The 22,329-nt window shown below is 44.1% G+C and overlaps 1 protein-coding gene across 5 annotated transcripts in view; it reads right to left on the reverse strand.

The window, feature by feature from the left end:
* The window catches only part of PTPRT (protein tyrosine phosphatase receptor type T), a 465,371-nt gene that overhangs the window by 82,585 nt on the left and 360,457 nt on the right, over positions 1 to 22,329 (reverse strand). For all 5 annotated transcript variants that reach the window (XM_021535473.3, XM_021535470.3, XM_021535472.3 and 2 more), the window contains exons 12-13: positions 16,670 to 16,943; positions 7,903 to 7,939 (exon numbers count right to left, since the gene is read on the reverse strand). In XM_021535473.3, the coding sequence (XP_021391148.1) occupies positions 7,903 to 7,939; positions 16,670 to 16,943 (311 nt within the window). The remainder of the gene's footprint in view (positions 1 to 7,902; positions 7,940 to 16,669; positions 16,944 to 22,329) is intronic.

A 22,329-nucleotide genomic window follows, 5' to 3' on the forward strand; every position in this document is an offset into this window, starting at 1 on the left:
AAGTGAACACTGAAATAAAGTCACCTTTTGAGCCCAACTGGACCAAGGTGCCTCAGGTACCAGGGTGACCTACAAAAACCTGCCCTGAGAGGCTTCACCCCGAGCTGGGGGAGCAGCAGGGAGAGGAGGAATCTCTCTTCCAGCAAAAGGGAGTCAGCAGGGCAGCCTCAGGAGTCTTGTGTACACACTCTCTACGTGTGCTGCATGAACACCAGGACTCTGCCTGTGCTCTGCCAAGTTGAAGCAGCATTTTCAGGCAAGACTGGAATGAAGATTTCCCTTTTCCTCTACAATAACACTACAAAGCAGTCTCACACCTACCTTGTCATTTATATCCTAATGCAACCATATAGTTTTTAATGCCCAGCTCCTGGAAGAAGCTCAGAAACTTGTTAATATCAAACCTGTTTCTGAATACTAACTTATCAAAAACTCTATTTAAGGAAACAGGCATCATGTATTCGTAACAGTTCTGGGTCTGCCATGTCTTTGGAAGTGTTGTTAAAGGACACTGATGTCAGGGAAATTAATCCACACACATCAGAGGTTATGTCCAAAAAGGAGGAGTCCTTTTACTTTATTTGAATAAAGGGAGAGGCCATGGGACATTCCCCTGGGGTCTCTCTCTTTCCCAGTGGCTGAGGTACTTGAGAGGTACAGACTTCCCAGAACAAAGATTTCCCTCTAATGTATAACCCCCCTTTTTAATCGTTAATTCTTATGGAATTTAGGATTTTCCCCATTGTTTCTTTCATCTTTCAATATCCAGTTTCATTTATCAGCAAACCTACAGTTTGTTTGTAAAGGCAAATATCTTTTTTTTTCCCATTCATCAATCAGTGGAATTCCTTCCCATTGTTTCATGCTGGTTTTATCCACCAGCAGACCCACAGCTTGTTTGTGAGGACAAATCTGTCATTCCTCTCACTGACAATAACAATCTATCTATGAAAATAATTTTAAGTGATCTGCAGTACCTGCCCAATGGCTGAGACACCTTAGAAAGGATCTGTGGGTATCAGGAATTGAGACAAAATCCTGATCACCCAAATGAGTTGGTGTGAGGGGCTGAAGGTCAGGAACACAAAACCCCAATGTCCTCTAAAGCATGAGAGTCCCCTCCTGCCTTCCCCCTCCTCAGCCCCTGGGCAGGAGAGGCTCCAGGGGACATCCAAAGAGCAATTCCTGCAAACTTTCCAGCAGAAGAGATGAAAACCAAGCCCCTAGATTTCATAAGTGAGGAATCCTCCAATGCTCCCTACATTCAAACTAGGTAAAACAAAGCCAAAGGAAACCTTTTCTTAATTTGACCTTCACTTGTGGCTTTCATGTCCAACTACTGACTTTTCTTTATCTGGCTGCCAATTTATCTGCAAACACAGGTGAATGACCACTGGCTCAGTGCAGCCACAGCACACAGCCAAGAGCATCCTTCCCACCAGCTGGGACTTGAAAAGGGACGAGAATTTCCACACTGCTCCAGGTAAATCCTTGCCTGCTTTGGTTCCTGGAGGCCTTGGCTCACACAGCTTTTTTTTATTTTCGTTCCTCCAAAGACTTTCTATGCTGAAGCTACTTGTGTCCTTGCAGTGGGAGCTTTGAATTAAAAAGGTGATATTTTCACAGTCTCCTCTTGCTAAATGATCCCAAATTTTATCTTTAACACTCTGCTTCTTCTCCCCTTTCCTCCAGCTGCCTATTTTAATTGGAGAGCCCAAGATTAGGGTCTGGCAATGCAGCTGAGCTCTGGAGTAGACAATGACCTCTGGACACTGGGCTGGAAACACCAAATTCAGTTCACTCCTGGCCTCATCCCCTTCTGCACCAGGTTCTGCACTAATTCCAATCTGTGCTCTGGGAAAAGAAAGCCTCTAAAGGGATTGTGATGCACTGAACTTCTGCTAAAAAATTAACTTTTAGAAGGCAGAAATTTGTTCAGGGGGACCAACCACTTTCACGCATTCAACTTAAAAAATGTGATAAACTCCTCTGAAATAAATAGCACCAAACAGAATAAACCTGTCAAAGGAATAATATTCTAGTATATCAGAAGACAAAATGCAGCAACAAACAGATTTGAAGTGGCATTAGATCTGTTTAAAAAATACATTATCTGTCTACAAAACCAGAATGTGTTTTAGGAAACAAAAGAAGCCTCTTCAATGGATTTGAGGGAGCAGGAGTTATTAAATCAACAGTTTTCACATGCAGCAAAATTGTGTGGGAACAGCAGGAACTTTTTCCTTCCTCATTTTCCACTGATTTTTTTGCAGTCTCCCCCTCCAGCCCAAGATTTCCCTGGTCACATTTCAGACACAGGTTCTTTACTGAGATTTCAACATTTTCTCAGTAAGTTTCCTTCTTTCCATGCTGATGTACAGCCAAAAATCAGGACCTTTATTTCCAATGCATTCGAATTTCCCAGTAATCCCAGCACCTTTTTACCCCTGTACCATCACAGCTGATGTGCAATTGAAATAATTGTTGGGTGAGGAGGTCATAGCTAGGCAGGAATGTAGCACTGGGAGGGGAGCATTCCTAGAGAAATGTAATCTATCTAAAAACTGAAAAAGCCCTCCTTTCTCATTAATCCCATGTAATGCTGCCACATCCCAGCCACTCAATCTGTGCACATCAGGCTGAAGCAGAAGAACCTAATTCCACAAACTGATGGGATCTCCTCTCCATATCTAAATTTTCTGGAGTTAATGATGATCCTAGTCCCAGTGTTACATATGATGGGGTAATTTTATGCCACACAGACTTCCTTCTGATGGAAACTACAAAACTCTTGAGAGGTTCTGAACCTCCCCACTGTGAGTGACTTGGTGCTGCTGAGGCTCAATTCTGCAGCATCTCTGGCTCCAGCAGAAGTTTCTATAGAAACTACAGTCTCTATAGTTCCTCTGCTCCTCTACAGAGGGGCTTTCAGAATCACATTTTCCTTTTCTTGCCACCATTTCTCCGACAGCAGACCTCAGCTGTCTATGAATAAGCACAATAATCAGCCCCAGAAAATGGCACAGCTCCTTTAATTGGAAATGAAGCTCAGCTCCATGAATGCTCAGGGGTCCCTCAGCCTGTGCAGGGGGGTCCATGGGGCTCTTCCATCCCCCTCAGGTGTTGCTGTGAAGATTTAAGAGGTGTTGAGCTCTCAGCTGACCCTCAGCACGAGCAGATCTCCACCTCAGCACTGAAGGAGTGCCATGAAAGCACTGCCCTCCTGTATTCTGTAGTTGGAGCAATTGTAAAAGTAATTTCTCATGCAAAACAAGTATTAAGCAAGAAGTCATGAAGCTGCTCAGACCTCTGGAAGTTTGACCAGTTTTCCTTTTTCTGAACTGATAATCACCTGTGCTCAAGAGGCTGGGCGGGTTTCGCGTGGTTGCCTGTTGTCTACCTATCACTGCTAAGAACAAGCAAAATGGTTCCCAGGCAGCATGCACGAGACAAAAAAAAAGAAAAAAAAATAAAAATGTACCTCATAATGGTTATTATAGTTCCATTCTTTCATTTGCAAGAAGTCACATTTTAAGGAAAGAAGAAATGAGTATTGGGAGATAAGGAACCTTTAATGAGCCCTCTGCCTTGGTTTCAATTACACTGTGAAATTAATTTAATGCACTTTAGTAATACAAGAGGTAATCGCTCTCTCTTGGTAAGAGGTTGCAATTTTCTCTAATAAAGTGTCTATATAAATATGTTGCTTTAAGACAGGAAGAACAAGTCAGTTAATTCAGAAAGAATGGGACATATTAAAACAAATGCTGTCAAGGAAACCAAATGGCAAACCTATAAATAACCCATCTGAATGAAAATTGTGTGGCAGAGAGCTGGTAAATTGGGGTTTAATTATAAACATTTTTAAATACTGTTTTATGTTAATGAGGTGCATCCAATTGCCTAATGCTGTGAAAGATAACATTAGTCCAGTAATTCAAGAAAAAAAAACAAAAAAACAAACCAAGAGAATAGCCCATGTGAGGAGGGAAGTGGCAAGAGATCTGAGACCAATGAATCTGAAAATAAATAACATACGTAGATACAAAAGGTTCATAATATTTAACATGCTGGCAGAGTGTGGGATGGCTACACAGAGTGGACGAACGCAGGGAGCTTTGATGGATCATCCAAGGTGACCCCAGCAGGGGCTGGTGGTGAGTCCCTGCCACTGGCCCTTCCCAAAGGCAGCAGCCAGCCCTTGGCACTGGATGGAGTGAAATGAGCTCAGGGGCTGTGCTGGCCCAGCTGGGAACCTGCTGGCTCTGCTTTGGAGAACCTGCTGCTCTGAAATGCTGATGCCACCCCCTCCTCCCAATATTTAATATCCTAATCAGTAGAAAAGGATCTGAGAGCTTTTTCTTGCCACCACAAGAACCAAGTTAATCTAAGCAGGAGCAGCACACAGAACCACAAAGAGAGAGAACCACCAGGGAGCTGGGAAGCAGCTCCTGCATGGAGCTGGGCTGAACCGAAAAGGGCTCATCTGAGCAGCCTATTTCTGGCTAAAGAGGAGGGAAGAAAGCTGGGAAAGCTCCAAAAATTTTTTTTTTTTTTTTTTTTTTTTTTTTTTAGTGGATTAAACCACCTTTAAAGAGTGCTCTGCTTTGCTTTTCTTGGTGTTGGGGCAATGGCACTCGGAGAGCAAACTCCCTGGCAGCCAGCTGGAGGAGAGGCGGTGGAACAGCCCCGTTTGTCTCTCGAGTAATTAAAGACTCAGCTTCGGAGCAGGTGCCTTGCAGCAACACCCAGGATGTGTTACAGTCCCCCAGTAACACATGCCTAACACATTTCACTGCCTAATTACTCCCACACTCACGTTTAGTGCCCTTGTTAATCCAGTACTTCAAGAGAATTCTTGCCTTGCTTAAACACGCCTCGATCCTAATCTTCCTGTCACTGGTGTAAATCAGAACTCATTTCACTGGTGCTAATGGAGCTGCTGCAGTGACAAATGTCTAGGAATGGGAAAATTAGGCTTCTATTCCAAAATGAACATTTAGTCTGGCACCAGTAGTGTGTATTTATTTTCTTACATCAATTTCTTTTTTCCTCTGGTACCAACTCAAGCAGAGCTTTTAATGCTGACATTGTTTCTGACTCCAAAAAAAGGGTTTTTTTTTCCCCTGATTCCTACCACATCACAGTGGCATCCTCACTGGCAGCTCTGAGATTCTGTTCAAGGCAGACTTTGGGTTTGCTCATTCTATCCTCAGAAAAACACCAATGCAAATAAAGGGGAATACAGAGCAATTTAATTAAGGATAATCAATATAATGAGCAGACAGAAGACAGCACAGACACAGGAGCTTATCTAGAACATCCCAGCTACCAGCCTTTGATCAGGACATGGTGTAATCACAATTTTGTGAGTGTCTCTGTGCATTCCCCACTGCAGAGAGGGCAGGTACAGCACCCCTCTCCAGGGGCTGGTCCCATTATTCCTATGGAATTAATGTATGGTGGGAATGCAGCCTCAGGACATATGGAAACCTGAAACTGTGGGAAAGCCCACAGCACCACTTTGTTCAGCTGTAGGTGTGGCAGGTCCTGTGATGTTGCCAACACCTCAGCTCGTGGTGCTCCTTTGCCTGTGAGCTGCACCAGCCCTGCTCCTCTGGAGAGCCAAACCTGCCCCAGAGGAGCCACAGCTGGGGTATCCCAGCTCCCTGCTCAGGGCCAGGCACTGGGAATTACAGCACTGCACTTCAGAGCCAGGGCAAGAGGAAAAGAATTTCCACAGAGGCTTCTGCACTCCGCACAGAGGAATAAGATATCTACCTATAAATCAAAAGTGATATGAACCAAAAGTGAAATAAATCAAAAGTGATATGAATTGAGACAGCGAGAATAAACACTAGAACTACCATCATTTCTTGTCCTTTTCCATTCAAGTCAATAAAGGAAAAAACCCTAAAGAATAAGATCACCAAAAAGCAGTGGTTCTAGACATCCTCAGGCTCTACCCATGTCTTTTGTATCTCTTATTAAATTAATCCTAGCAAGAGATTCTTTTTTAAAAAGAGATGACACTCAGAACCAACAGAAGGAGGGTGCTCAATGCCTGGGTGGCTCAGTGACTCTTCCTTGTGACCTAACATGGTTAATGGAAATTATCTCAGTTTGCAGAAGTCAGCTGAAGGTCAAACACTTATGGGCCACTTTGCTAAGGTACCCAAATCAGAAACTGCAAACAAAAGGTTGTATCAGAATGGGATTTTTCAAGCTGTGTAAGTTATTTTATTTTGGATACTCATCGAGCAAATATCTTTCCTGTTAGCATGACAACATTCTTCCATCAGTTCCAGAAAAATGAACAACTGAAATGGAACTACAGGTTTCAAAAAATTAATTCAGTATCTCTGAGCTCACGAAGAGACTGTGCTGTTGGAAAAGCCTGTGGAGATTCATTTCACCCAGTCCTGCTCTTGCTCTTTCTACCACTAGAAAGCCAAAATCAGATATTTGAAATGATCACATTACTACAAGCTGAGAGAACTGAGAGGAAGGAGACACACAGACTTAGACACATAGAATGTTTGTAACCAGGAGAATGAATTAAATAAAGATTTTACAAGGAATTTTTAAACAGGAAAGGAACAAGAGGGTATGAGGAGCACCAGAGCCACAGATGAGAAGGAGAAATGGGAGAAATGGCTGCTCCTCCTCAGCTTTCAGTGGTGACACAACTGCTTACAGCCCCAGCAGTCTGCATCAGTGAGTCTGAGCAGGGAAAGCCCCTGCACAGGTGGGAGCCGCAGTCACTGCCACCCCAGTGCCTGGCTGGCTCTGACACCCTGGGGATGTCTCCACAGGGAGATAGAAAATGCTCTCCAGTGGCTAATGGGGTTTCTTTGAGCCCTCCCAACTCCTCTGCAAGTGCAGATGCAGAAGGGATCAGGAGAAAGATCCTTTAAGTCATTAACTTCTGCCACAAGTCAAAATAGACGGAAAATAATGGAAAAAATGGGATGGTGCCTCAAAGCATTTCTGAATTCCTGCCAATTTGGGTGAACTCTCAAAGGCTCCACAGGCAGCCATGCAGGTATTTCACATTCCAGCAAAGCAGCAAGAGCACAAGCTGGCAAAGCTAAGTTTGGGAATGGAGAGTCATCTGTAGCACAGCCCATGGCAACACCCCAGCATTTCCCTGCAGCTCCTTGGCTGACTACAACATGTGAGGGGAAAATCCTTTTACAGCTACTCTGTGTTACAAATAAATTAGTGTCTGACATATTTTCTGGAAAAATAGCCCATGGGGTGATTTAGAAATCTTTAGAAGAGTTGTTAAAAGCAGGTGTAAACTCTAAGGAGCTCAGACATTGTCACTGTTGGTCCCTTAAGAGCTACACCTTGAACCAACCTGGGGCTGTTTTCTTGGGTTTGCTCTGTGTGACCTGTCAGCTCGGTCTCCTCTGAGCTTACCACAGTGAAAATCAGGAATACTTTCTCCTAGTTTGTTCAATTATACCATGAAAATGGCATGATGTAAGAATTGTGCCCCGCTGTGTACAAGGTTAGGCTTACACAAGATCTCCTCTTATCTACTTTGTACAGTTGTGGAGAGAACAAATTGAATGGGAAGTTAATGTCACTTTTTCAGTGATGTTCTGCCAACAGCAAGAACAGTCCTCAGGACAGAAAAGCTGTCAACAGAACGAGGGGAAGGAGGAACCACAGAGAATTATACCCTGCATTAAAAAAATAACAGAGGCCACAAATACAGTGGAGTGGTCCTAGAAATGGTTGTTCTGCCTTGGCAATCTTCCTTTTTAAAAAAATAAAATAAAAGAGGAAATAAAGAGGCTGGTTCTTTGGCTAGGAACTGTAATCAAGTTGTGCCACCACTGCAGTTTTTACATTTCTGGTATTGTGTTTTGCAGGAAAGAGAGACCCACATACCTTTTGTTGCCAGCCGGACACAGTTGATTTTTGTTTCCTGAAAAATAAAAAAACACAAGAAAAATATATAGGAAAACATCATAGTGTGTAATTTGCCCATCTACAGTAAACACACATTCCTTTAAAAAGCCACTAAAAATACATATATCTTTTCTTGCACTTCATCTTTGAAAATACCACCAACAGTTTTTGTTGCATAAAACACTCCATACTACTGGACTTGCTTGCAGTTGGTTCTCTTTAAGTATTGAAAAGTTGGGAGTGACAGCACATTTCTCCACGCTCCATGTGTGAGTGATGGGTCCCACGTAAGTGTCTGATTAGCTAATAGAATTTCCCAGTTAAATGGCCTGCTCTGTAATAGACTGACAAGCCTTGGGTCAAAAGTACAGGCCACTGTACATCTCATTTTCATGCACCATTACTGCAAATTTTGCAAATTGGGTATTTATTTAAACACATGGCAAACAGACACCGAAGAAGTCATTTGAATATTTCAGCTCTCTGATGGATGTGGAGCAGACCAACATTCTGTGCTGCTGCCTCTGCCAAACGAGCTGTTCTAACAACCCTCAGCACTGCAGCTCCTCATTGCAGAGCTGGGACACAACCCAGCGCTTTGTCTTCAATCACCCTGGAGCCTGCAGAGCTGCAGGAATGGGATTTGGATCCGAATGTTGTGTTTGGCTTCATAAACAGCTCAAACTCAGCTTTCTCAGGCCACCTCTGCTGCAAACACAACCTCTGTGGAGTCCCCAGCTCCTCACGGCACAGCCCTTCCTGGCAGGGGTTGCTGCTGTCCAGCCTGTGATTGCCATCCAAAAGGGAATGTGCTGCTTGGTTAAAGAGCTGCCTCTGTCAGGCACTAATCTGCTGAAAGGCTTGCAGAGCACTTTATGCCTCTACACGTCTCAGGTGTAATGAATCCAGCATAAATTACTGTGCTAACAATGCTCCATTAATATGGATGCTGTCTGTGCTCTGGAAAGAGCAGCCCAGCAAAGCACTGCTGAGCGCGTCCTTCCGTCCTCAATCGACTGGACAAACCTTGTGCAAATCTGAATTTGCTCTTGGAGAAAATTGCTCCATCTGTGACAAATCCTCCTTGGCTGGAGCAGACACACACAGCCCCACTGTGCCTTTCTCCTCACGCTTTTGTTGCACGTAGGAGGGGGATGATTGCAGGATGTCTGCTGGGTAACACTGGGAATCATTGGAGCAATTCCCTCTGATCCCTTTCTGCCCACACAATCTGGATACAAGCCACACTGTGTGCAGCTTAAGATCAAGGAGATACCCAGAAGGACAAACCATCCCGTTGGCCTTGCCTTCAAACTCTCTTAAGGAATTCCTGGCTCCATTTCTATTTCCCAGTCCAGATTGGGACTGAAACTCTGTTCATCCCACCTAACCAGACACATCTCTTTGCTTTCTTTGCTTACACCCCTCTGCCCCTCAAAAATCAGCCCCCCTGCATAACCTGCACCAACACTGGCACTGCAAAGTGACCACAGCTGCACACAGAGCTCCCCACTCCCCTCTGTCTCATGGACAATTCAGGTTTGAATTGCCAGTTATTCTGGAAATCCAAAGTCTCTGTTGCTGCTTGGGATGTATGGAGCAGGAAAACACAGCTTTGTTTTCAGAGCTGCCTCTGCACATAGTGCTGGGAACCAGAAGACAGAGAGGTCCTGTTGTAGTTTGTGATCAACAAGGTGAGCTGCAAAACCAGCAATTATGAGTAAAATAAAAAATTAAGAGGCAGGATTTTTGCAGTCTACAAGTAGGTGGGCACTTGTTCATATTTTGTCTAGGAAAATATTCTTGTGTATTTGTTGCTTTCTGCTGGCTTCAGAATGTAACAGAAAGCTGGAGAAATTAGTCAGTGCTGGAAACGAAGAATCTAGAATGATCTCATTTGAACAAATGTGTATTCCTGCATGAGACCCTCCCATGGGGAGATTTGGGAGGACAGAATTTGTTCTGTTTGCATCTGCATCCACTGATGGCTGCACTGAGCACAACCACAGCTCTTAGGAGAACTGGCACTGCCAAAAGCAACAGCTACAGGAACAAGACGTGGACTTCAGAACTTCATTTCAAATTTCATCTTCTGGGGAGGAAAACATAAAAGAATCTGCACAGACACCAGCTCCCAGCTCCCAGCAGTGCTAGTGTAGACTTGAATTTAGTCCATATTCTGGATTAAGGCTGATTATTCCTTTACTTTGCACTGCTCATCTCTTTGGTTTCTCATAAAAATGAGATCCCTTTCAATTTATTCTATTTTTCTTTGGTTGATACTGAGAATTGTAAGTTTGTATGAATCTTTTTAAGGAGAAACAAAATAAAAACATTTCCCCCCTCCAAAAAAAACCCAAACCCAAAACAACAACAACAACAACAAAAAAAAAAAACAAACCCAAAAACCCAAAAAACTCAAAAAACAACAAAAAAACCCCACAAAAAAACCCAAAAAACCAACCAACCCAACCATCCTCCCAAAAATCACTAAACCCACTTTCCCACAATCATGTTCATTTTCTGAAAAATATTACTTTTTCTTCAAGGCACTTTCCTGTACACAGTAAAGATCATAGAATGTTAATGGGTTGGAATGAACCTTAAAGTGCCATAGGCAGTGACAATGCTTTTATTCTTATTTTTTTTCCCTAAGCTACATTTCCCATCTTTCAATTTGCACACACTACTTCTTGTCCTATCACCAGTACTTCTCTTTAGCCACCAGCAAAGCAGGAATAAACAACACTGGTAATTATCAATGATCCATCCAGCTTGCTTAGGCAAGCAATGGCAAAATAAGAGATAGTAATAGAAATTTTAGGAAAAAAAAAATTTCCCAAAATGCAGTCTCTGTGTCATTTCTGAATATTCTTTCCAATGCTGTAATACTTATTTCCCATTTTATGATATCACAGAACTTTTAGTAAGTCTTATATATCTACAACAGTCTTAAAGATACCCAGAGAGCCAACATATTCTGCATATCTGTTTCATGTAATGGCTGAACTTACAGGAATAAATTAAATTAAGGTGCCAGTACTGCTTCAGCTCTGTATCACTGCCAGGTTAAGGCAGACATTTTATAGCCAAGCAGTAATGGAACAACGTAGGCACATTTTAAATGAGATCCTGGAACAGGAAAACACTCCATGACTACATCCACTTTCCAACATGCTCCATACCCTGAAAGCTCACTGCAGAATAAGCCCATCAACATATGGATGGAAATTTGCTTTCTGGAACTTATTTCCCAATGGATAAAAGATTAGGTGCACACAGCACGGGCACAGAGGACACTGTGTTTCAGGGTGCTCCTGAGGAAGGACCTGCACCCACCATCAGGGACCCTCTGCAGAGAGCAGGGCTGGGGAGCTGGGCAAGCCCTCTCTGCCCACACCATCCTGCCCACAGCCTGGAAACTGCACACCGTGAGCCTGCTTTAGCATCCCCCTGGATTTCCAGGGCTTGTTAAAATATTCTTTTAATATAGCTTTATTCTTTCATTTTAGAAGCAAAGGAGCTGCTGCTGTCTACTAATTACCGAGGCTCCTAAATGCACATTTCACTCAAGTGAAATGGATGATAAAATGAGTTCTGCCTCTGTCTCTTCAGTGTTTGGATGGGAACAATTTTCTGCAGAAAAGGGCTATGAGGGCAGCAGGACATATGTTTATGTGACAGCTGCATCTTCACAACCTAAAAAGCCACATGATCTTTTTTTTTCCCCCTTTTCTTTGAAACTGACAGCTTGCTGTTTACAGACTACGAACAACAATGAAAGCAGCAAAGCTTTTTCATCCATCTGTTTTCACACCCACCATTTTCCCTTCCCTTTACTCTGATTATGACTTTGCAGCAGTCAAACAGAGCTTGCCTTGCCTGAAGAACCACCTGCCAGCCCCAGCGGGACCTGCTGTCCCCAGAAGTGCCATGGGGGCTGCCCTACAATAGGCAGAGATTTTTAGGCAGCTCAGACTGGGAACAGGCAATTTTATCTGCTGCTGCTTCATGGACCAGACGAGGAATCACCACTCTCCCCTCGGCCTCAGTTCCAGCTTTAGTTCCCCATGTCCCAGAGCAGAACATGGAACTTGTTTGCAACCTGCTTCACACAGGGTAGAAACCACGGGTTAAGTCTTAAGGAGTTATTTATTTGGTCCTCAACAGATTTTGCCCAAGTTCAGGACAGCTCTAAATGGTGTGTTTATTTTCTATCCCATTGCAGCCAGTGGTTTCTACTCTTAAAATATGGCTGTGCAGGGTCAATGGACTCCCCTATAATTTTTATTGCCAGCTTCAGGAAATTGCTATTTCCTCCCAAAGACTAAGCCAAACCTATTATTGCTATTCCAATTATCAGCTTTTTTTTTAGTAGCTGTGTAATTTGCAGAAGGGAGATTTAACAAGGGTAGGGCTTTTATTATTTACAATAGGAAGTTACTTGCGTGATCTGCAGTTGATGATTGGATACCCACTCCTCTCAACCTCTCAGAAATGAGGTAGGCTGGAGGAGGGTTTTATTTATTCTGCAGAACACATGCAGGTACACATCTTCCGGTCAACCAGATGTGGAAACAGGGGTGTACAAAGAGTGAAGTGTTCCCACAGCTGCTTTATTTCTGTGCCAGCACCTCCAGGATGAGATTAAGAAGGGGCAAATATAAGTGGATAAACTGTACACCCCAAATCCTCCTGAACACAGAGCTCCCCAAAGCCGGTGAGTAGCTCACAGAAGCAATGCAGGCAGCCCTGGTGCCATTTCATCTTTCAGAGCACGGCTCGTGCTGAACTCAACCTCCCTGTTTTTTTCATGGCCATCTCCACAGGGATGAATGGCATCTCTCTGCTGGCAGCTCTATCCATACCTTCAACATGTCCCAGAAGAATAATTCTGTGTGCTATGAGCAGACCTGTCAGCATCAAGAAATCCAGCCTCAACTCCCCTGATAATAATGAGCTGCCCGATTGTGCATGTAGTACAAGTCATTAGAGAGGCAAAAAAATCAATAGGAATCTCTGTAGAGTCTTTCATTCCCTCAAAAAAATAATATTCTCATTGATTCCTGCAGTGCTACTTTTCACAATTCTGGGTTGAAGACATCAGTCACTTGTTGGACCACCAGGCTGGCAGAGCAGCTGGCAGCAGCCCCCCATCACTCCCAGCTGTGTTACCCAGGCTCCTGCTCATCTCCCGTTTAAAGGAAAAATGGCCAAGAGTTATTGATTGCAACTATGCTGTTACAAATTTCATTTTAACTCAATGAGGTAAAATGCAGCTCCAGAAAGGATTTTTTTAAGGAGCTCTGATTTCTGAGCCGCTCAAAAATTCAGGCAGGTTTCACACAGCAGCCAAAAATTCTCCCCTTCAGGGTGTGGTGCTGGATCAGCAACCAGAGACCTGCAGTGAGCCAGAAAAAGACCTGGGGACAATGAAACCAGCATCTGAGTTTGATTATTGAGCCAGTGTGAGGATAAGGGATAACACGGGGTTGCCAACCTGGTCTCACCTTTCGGAGGGAAAAATACTGTCAGGGCTGGAGTTTTAAAGGGGCTGAGCTCAGGGAGGGGTTTCAGACAAGCAGATCTTCATGCTCTGTCAGGCAGCCATCTGTAGCAGGTGGCACCAGGAACAAGCAGCAAACATCAGATCCCTACCTGCACGGCTGTGACACTGTCTGGAGATCCTGCCAGAGCACAGCCAAGCCAAATGTCCCCTCTGCTTCTGTGCCACCTCTTGTGCTGACTCCTTCTATCAACTAAACAGTAACTAACAGTGCTCTCACTCCCACAGCCACAAAGCCTGGAGTTTCTGCGTCCCCTTCCTCTTTCTCCCCTCTCTCACTTCAAACTCTGCCACATTTCAGCTCAGCATCTGGCTGTCAGCAGTGCCTAGGAGGGAAGTTCACACGATTTGGAAGCATTTTGTGTACCAAAGCTGAGAACCACTCAGTGTCACCACGTTCTGCTCAGACTCCAGTCTGGAGGCAGCACCACAGTGACCAAAGTGCACCCAAGTGCCCAGGAGATGGATCCAGCCAGCCACAGCTTTCCAGTCACACTCTGAGACAGCTACAACAGTGCACAACACAAGGCAGGAGAGCTCCTGATCTGCTTCTGCAGCAATTTGCCACACTTGTTTTGCATCCAGCTGTTAATTATGTTCCTTTCAGTGTAACAATCAGAGCTAATGGCTGCAGAGCAGACGGGAGCACCAAATGAGCACAACCCTCCATGTACAGAGGAGCTCAAACAATGCAGAACTCCTACAACACTCCTAACCTCCTCCTAATCAAGCTTTTTGACCAAATCCAGGCTGTTTCTTCAAGTCAAGCTCTCCCCAGAGCCCTCTGTTTCCAAAGGAAGATGTTCTGGTTCACTGCATGAAGGCTTCTCATTGCAGCTTCCAGGTGTGGGAAGAAATTTCATCATTCCACAACCGTCAGTGATTAATGAAACTATGGAATATCCTAATTAAAAAATGAGTGGCAATGTTCTGTTAAGTTTCTTCATGTGTAAGGGAACATAAGGCTCTACTTTAACCGTGCTAAATTGTTATTGTTGCAGGATTTTTGCAGATGTGCCTTATCAAAAATGATGGAATGGTTTGGGCTGGAAATGACCTTAAAGACCATCCAGTTCCAATTCCCTGCCATGGGCAGGGACACCTTCCACTATCCCAGATGGCTCCAAATCCCATCCAACCTGGTCTTGGACACTCCCAGGGATGGAAATGCTATGTTGCAACCATAATTAGTTGTAGAATTTTCCAAGACCAGTCAGAACTGCTCAGGTTACAGACAAGTGAAAACTCAGAACTCTTAAATATAAATGTTAGCTGCAAATAATTCTGGGAATGGAACAAAAACCTACCATTTACAGCTGCAAAGGAGTGAATTGACACTAACGTTTGAATTGTGGGGCTTAATGGTTTTACCAAGAAACAGAAGGGATCAGAACAGAAGCTACACCTTTGAAGATCCATATTCCACTCTTGGGCATTTCCTCTCTACTTCTACCCACAGCACTACACTTTGAGGATACATAAAGTATATCCTGCAGAAATATAAATTATCACCACAGGAGGAAATAGCTTTCTCAAATAGGAATTTACTGTGTCTGGCTGGACGCTTCTCATCCTGTCATAAACTGTGCATTGTTGCATTAAAATTATTTTATTAACTTATGCTTAAAAATCCCTCCTGTTAGGACAGCCCAAGCAAGTCATCCTTTTTTGAGTCCTTAACACCTGCAATGTAGGGTGAGATGCAGGAAAAGCAGGAACACCAGTGCTGCCTGGATTCAGAACACCAAGGGAAGCCTACACTTCCATCCTCACAACCCATTTATGGAATATTATATTGTACTTAAGCAAATAAAGTTTCTTCTTCCCTGGGGATCCATTCGCTAGCAATTAGCTCTCACACATGGGGGAACTAACTAGAAACAGAGAGACATATACATATATTCACAATTCCTCTTATAAAGGCAAATCCAAAACTGAATTAATTGAGCAGTGCTGGAAGGAAACTGTATTGGCTAGAAAGGAAACCAAGGTGAAAACCAGCACAGTGTTGAAGAGATTTTGTACTTGTCAGCCACACAGCTGAAGCTCTGCAGGAAAATGGTGATAAATGAAGGGTGTAAAGCACTCAGATGTGTTGTGAACACTTGTTGGCACTGCCAGCCTGTGAAACCATCCCAGTCCTCTGCAATGTGCAGCTGCATTTCAGGTATAAAAGCCACTAAAGCCTGCACTGTTCACCTTTGACTGATTTTTGTAATGTTTCTCTCTCAGGGGTGATATCATGGAGAATTTATCTGTGTTAAAATTAAATTTCTGAAAGCACTGGCAAACATGCTAATAATAGCAGACTCTGCTATCCAAATTTGTGATGCCTTGTTGATGCTCTAAGACACTTCAGGAGGCCAGAGTGGCAAATTCCCTTGTGTTATGTATGAATGGAAAAGAGCTGGGGAGCCAAAGGGGAGGAAGCTGATCCACTGAGGCTGGATCTGGCCTGAACCAGGAGAGGTAAAAGGTCACAAATTATCCTCAGCTGGAAGAGAGGAGGGAAGAGAGGCCTCCTGTCTTCCTGTGGTGGGATGGGGTGTGTTGTGGCACTGTGTGTGTCATTTGAGTCTGAGAATAGGGTGGGCTACATTTCCTGTGCAGTCTGCATTTTGAACTCAGTATCACAGAGTAAAACTGTATAAAAATACAGACTTGCAGAGGGGTAGGACAGAGATGCAGACAATCCCCACTGCAGTACCTGAGTTCCTCAAGCTAGTGCTCCCAACCACAAGTGCTGCACTGGGATATGGCCAAGTGCAAGCTCTAAGGTAATCCAAATTCATAATATCTCCTCCAAAATCACAAGCAATGTGAACTATCAAGATACTGTAGTTGTGGCTCTTAAAAGCACAATAGCCCATACTCTGACATTCATGCTTATTGAAGGATAAAAAATATCTAAATTCTAAGCAGCTCATTTAGTAAATCACATGGCAACATGTGCCTTTACAGAATCAGGGTCCTCAACAGATTTCTCATTGGATCTGAGCATCAGAGAGAGATTTGAGTGAAGAACAAGTAGTGGCATGCTTGATTTTCATCAGATTTCTGTAAGAGGGTAATAAGAAGGAGAAGTTAAACAGCATCCAATCGAGAAGGAAGGAGAATGGTGAGGAGGACAGAGAGAGGCAGTCACACCTACAGATGCAGCTCAATTTGCCCTGCACTTACTCCATTGGCCTTGCTAAGAGCCTGGAAGTATATGCTGTAGCTTTTCAGGGGGGAAAGAGGAGCATTCCAGTAGCCATTGTAGGTCTTGTTGTCACCCACGGTGAAGGGCTGTGTGACAGGGAGGTTGATGGGCTTCAGCTCAGCTGCAAAGTAGTGTGGGGAGTCCAGGCTGGAGGCGTTCTTGTAGCTCACTGGCACAGAGAAGCACTCGATGATGTCTGCAGCTCTCCGGGCTTTCTGCAGCTTCTCCTCCTTGACAACGAGCTGGTAGACACTGCGAGAGAGAGAGAAAGGTGAGATTAGAGACCCCAGAGCCTTGAATGTCAGCAATAAATAAAAGGACAAGAGTAGAGCAAAGTCAGAAATGCAGCTGAGGCGTCCCAGCAAGAACAGCTCCTGGCACAGCAGTGGCAGGGGCAGTGGCCACTGAAAGTCACTGTGGGGGCAAGATGCTGGCCTTGTGCTCTGTTTGTTTAATTGAGTAAATCAGGATAAACCTGGGTGAAAGTCAGAGTAGATGTCAATCATGTCACTCTTTAGGAAAAGGAGTAACTAATAAAATATCTAGTCTAGAATTAATTTTTAATGTCCTGAATGTTGGCAAGCAGACGCTTTCTCTTTCAGCCACTAAAGTGAAACCTAAATTCTTTGCTTGGGCCAAATGGCGGCTGCAGTGGAGGAGAGCAGGAGCAGGTGGCAATGGTGTCAGGTGCCTTTGGAAACAGTTTCAGGGTGCAAAAAGCTGTTTAGGCCAAAACAAATCTTGAACATCACTTTTTTTGGCCCTCCCTCAAGATGTGGATCTTGATGTCCACATAAGGACCGGGTTAGGCCCTGGCATAGAGTGCCCAGAGCAGCTGTGGCTGCCCTGGATCCCTGGCAGTGTCCAAGACCAGGTTGGACTTGGCTTGGATCAACCTGGGATAGTGAAAGGTGTCCCTGCCCATGGCAGGGGGTTAAAACTAGATGGGCTTTAAGTTTCCTTCCAACCCAAACCATTCTGGTATTCTATGACCTCTTTTTGGGATATCCTGCAATGTAGAATTCTCTAATTCCCAATGGCAAGTCTCCTTCTATCTTCCATCCCTCGAGGACTGTTTATGTACTGAGCAGGTGGCTTTATAGCTCCCTCAATCCACTTTTGTCTCAAGAAACAAGCAACAACTCCTCATATTCTCTCTGACTCTATGAAATAATAATCCTTTTTGATTCCTGCTAAGCTTTTGGCCATTATGATATATAATAGCAATCTTGTTATTTCTAGCTTACTATTCCAGGCTCAGAGCCTGTAAGGCATTCAAATGCACTCTGTTTTTTTATTTTCCTTTCCTCCTCAGGCAGCTAACAAAGCCCTGGAATTCCATGCTGCCGTAGCCCAGGAGGTTCCACTGTCTGTTTAACAGCACTCACAGGCTTGACAAAGAGAGATAGGGCTGCAGTCATTTTGCTTGGTGTCAGGCTATTCAGAGGTGCTGCCCTCAGCTGTCTGTGCCAGGCTGGGCCTTTGTTCTGGCAGACAGGGGAGATGGATTAGGAGATGGGGAGCAGCCCGCAGTGTATCTCTGTCCTGGTGCTCACAGGCTCATTGCTGCACGAGGGTCGGGCTGGGGAATTTCCAGCACAGCAATAGCAACGTGAGAAGCAGAGTTCTGGCTCCTCCAGCACGCAGCAGAGAAGCAGCCCCAGCTCCTGCCCTGGAATTCCCAGGTGCTGGGGCTCATGCTCTGCTGACAGCAGGGCAGGCAGGGAAGAACTTGAAACCATTGGGCTCCCACTGCTAGACACAGTCCCAGCTAATCTGTACAAGCACGAGCAATTTATGAGTTACTCAATAGTAAAGCTGTCCTTACACTGGCGTTTGCTAAAGTAGCAGGAGCTCCAGCTGCATGGACTGCAGCCTTTAATGATGTCCCATCAACATTTTGGAAAGCTGTCCCCCTCCTACAGTTCATCAGGGCCTCTAATAAATTATTTTAGACCTTCTGTGATATTTATTTTACAGTTTTAAAAAGACAAAACCAGGTTTCCAAGCAACACTTTAAGTATTATCATTGAGGATGCAGTGGGACCTGCAAGCCTGATCAATACAAACCCTCTCCTCAGCTCAGCAATAGCAAATTGTACTGGGCTGGTTTGGCCACTGTTTACTGAGAGTTTCCATTCTTATTCTGACCCTTCTCTTTGGCCATAAAAATCCACACTACTGGGAAAGTTTGTCATTTTATTTGTCAGCCATGTGCAAAATTGTAGCTGACACTTTCATGGACATTTGCCAGATGCCTTCTAACCTTAAAAACACTTGGTTTCTGTTTCATCCAGTCCTAAACACTTGCATTTTCTGGTCAAAGAAAATGTTTCCTTTAGGTATAAACACAAATATATATGTATACACATATATTAATCTGCTTTCAGCCTAAACAGAGGCCAAGAACTCCCTCATCCTCTCTCCCCAGACCTAAGGGTGACAGTCATTCTCCTGGTTATCCCACTTGCAAGCCAAGAACTCGTGCACTGCCTGTCTTTGGAGAAGGGGAAGCTCCCAGGGACACGAACTGCCAGGTAACTGAACTCTTTCCCAAATCATTAGAGCACTACAGACACTTTTTATCATGATCAAGAGTTTTGATACATACAGAACCCAGTCAGAGATACTTTTTAGACTGAACCCAGTCATAGATACTCTTCTGCCTCTATTATTTCACATTTTCTCTTTCCCACTTAGCTATTAATGTACTTCTTCCCTTCACAGGGATAACTCACACTTGTAGTGGCCTGAAATTTTACTTTTAATGTTTATTCTTTTGAAATGAATCAAGGTTCCCCTGGCAGCATGACAGTGTGTTCATGAACATTCAGCTGGGCTGTAGCAATTTTCCCCTTTGTGTTCAAGTTAAAATCCTGTTCATCTCCTGCTCAAACGCTGTCTCCTTGTCCATGGAACAGGTATCTGAGCTAGCACTGCTGTCACTGCTTCCTCTGGCTAAAAGCCCTCCTCTGGTGACATTTGGGTGGGGGACTGACTGCTTTAATGGCATTTTTCTCCCTGATGCCCCAGCTCACACTGGCTGACACAGCATCCTCATCTTTGCCTTGGCTGCTTGCCTTGGGGTCCAGCATCCCCCAGCCTTACTCTTCTCTGAGCCTGGCCACTCTCAAATGAAGTGGTCAAGCAGCCAGGAGCATGTCTGAGTTCAAAGCTCACTTTGGGCTGAAGATTATCACTCCGAGCTCTGGTTCCCTTATCAAATGGTTACTCTGGGTCTCACTTTCTGTTCTGATCCTGGTATTCTGATCTGTCTAGACCCTCCAGAAGGGCAGGATTCCCAGTTCATCCCAGCAGGGACACAGACTGGCACAGATTATTTTTTTTCCCTGATCATTGTGGTTTTTTGTTTTGTTTTGTGTTATTCTCTTCTCCTCCTATTTTGTTTATACCTAGGAACAGAATTTCCCTGCCTGCCTTTAGGGCATTTTCAGAGATCAGCTTTTCTGCATTAACCAATGAAGTGCTGCACAGCACAGCAAGTGCTTCCACACCTGAACTGAGGTGCTCTTGTAACTTGGAGCAAAACCCCACCAATCCTACACCCAAATGGAATTGCTGTGGGAATTCTGAGTAGCAAATGTCCTATTACCCACCCTAAGGTTTAGCAAACCATCTGCATTACTACAACATTTCTTAGCAGAGTAAAGCTAATCCAGCTTTGCTCAGAAGATGGGAAAGTGGTGGGATGCACCACAGTCCCCAAGTTTATGGCTGGGCACTAACTGAGGATAAACTTGGTGAGGAGGATCTGCCCTTTTGGCCTAAAAGAGCCCTTCAGCTGCACTCACATCTCTGGGTCAGGGCTGAGCAGGGTCTACCTTTTGCCATTTGCTATCCCTGACAATTCTGTAACACCAGTGTGATTACAGACAAGGGAAAGGAGTGGATTTCCATAAAGTGGTACTGGAAAGGAGGATAAAAAGGGCAAGCAGGCAATGAAAATAAGGAGGAGATATCCAAACTATTTCAATAGCTCTTATTCCATCCCCCAGGTAGGCAGTAGCATGGATTTCCTGGGGCTCTCCCCATCTCAAGCTTCAAAGCTGCTGCTTCCAGCCAGGATCAGCTACCATGGCTTTCCTGGCAGGAATCAATGCCTCGGCTGCAAACGCCCAGCTGGATGTGAGAGTCAGTGTCATACATAGAAATGACATTAAAAGAGACAACAAAAACAGAGCATTCAAACTCCTACACGAGATAACAGCTTCAGTGCCAGTAAAATGAAAGATGATACAGCCACACTACCTCCTGCATTCCAGTTTTTAATGTCAGGACGCATTTGGAAACACTGCAATCAAACACACGTGGATGTGCTGCAGGGTGGTAGTTAGCAGGGGTTTTGTGCTCCAAGTGCTACCCCAGCCCACTTTGGAGCAGCCAAATAATGCTGCTGTCCCCGTAAAAAACACCAGGGACTGCTTTCTAAACATCCACAGGCTCTGCTCTGCAGACAGCTCTCGAGGGATTCTCACATCTGGGCCACAAAACAAATGCCTGACCTCCTAGAAGGCTGGGGAGCTGACTGCCCTGTGTGCGGCTGCACACTCTGATTAGAAAAGGAGGCCAACACTGGGCTCCTTTATAAATTTCAAAGGTCTTAGATAGATAAATCCACATCAATTTAATAGAAGCTTTTTAAAGTTTTTGACAGCTCGGCTGTAAATCACTGATAAAAGCACCCACCATAACGGGCCACAGCAGAAGTGCTGTCTGCAGGGGAATGAAAGGTGCCCTTATCACCACCTACAAGGTAATTTTTTAAATGATGAGTTCCCTATTCAGTGTGAAAAAAATCAGCATTCCTAGTCACAGTCCATTGCTGTGATGGAGATCTCTCTGTTTGCCTCAGGCTTCTCCTTTCCCTGATCTTAATTTTGTTTTGGTTTGTTTGTTTGTTTGTTTGTTTGTTTGTTTTTTGAGGATGTAGTGAGACAATACTTGTCCACAAGTTAAATATTAAGATCAGTCTCAAAGTTTAAATATAGGATACACGGGAATAGGGGGAGGAAAAGCTGAGTCAGAGCTCTCCATACATCCAACATCTGGCCCATGCACTTTGGTATCCTGACACAACAACAAGGTGAAACCTCCACTACACTCTTGATAGTGAGAGGGTAGGAAAAGGAATATAATTTCTTTGTAACCTTGCAGTGATCCACTCACCTGAATTATTAAAGCTTAAAAGAAACAATGTTTCAGCAGCTGAGTACTCCCTCTGGACCAATCTAGTTATTAAACTTTCCTTCACATCATATAAAGATTTAATATATTTTCATTTAACACATAAATTTATTATCAGCCATATATTATTTCCAATATTATTTTCTCCCAGGGAGCAAAAATAAGTGGCAATTAGTACAGCTTGATGTTGTAGTGCTTTTTTTTTAGCAGACTACTGCGAGTTGGTTTTGTTGTTCATCCTACAGAGAACAGGAACTTCCTACTTCTAGCTCTGATGAACACAGTACTTCCAGAATAACTCTTTGATAGGCTACAGGAAATAAGAGAGTAGTGGTTTCCTTGTTACTGGTTATTTTAATTCAAAGAATGAAGGACAAAAAGGAGCAAATGAAGGAAGGATTTGTGCCTCCCCATGTGGGATGTAGCAGCTGAC

Source organism: Lonchura striata, chromosome 17, assembly GCF_046129695.1.
Source record: "Lonchura striata isolate bLonStr1 chromosome 17, bLonStr1.mat, whole genome shotgun sequence".
Classification (NCBI taxonomy): Eukaryota; Metazoa; Chordata; class Aves; order Passeriformes; family Estrildidae; genus Lonchura; species Lonchura striata.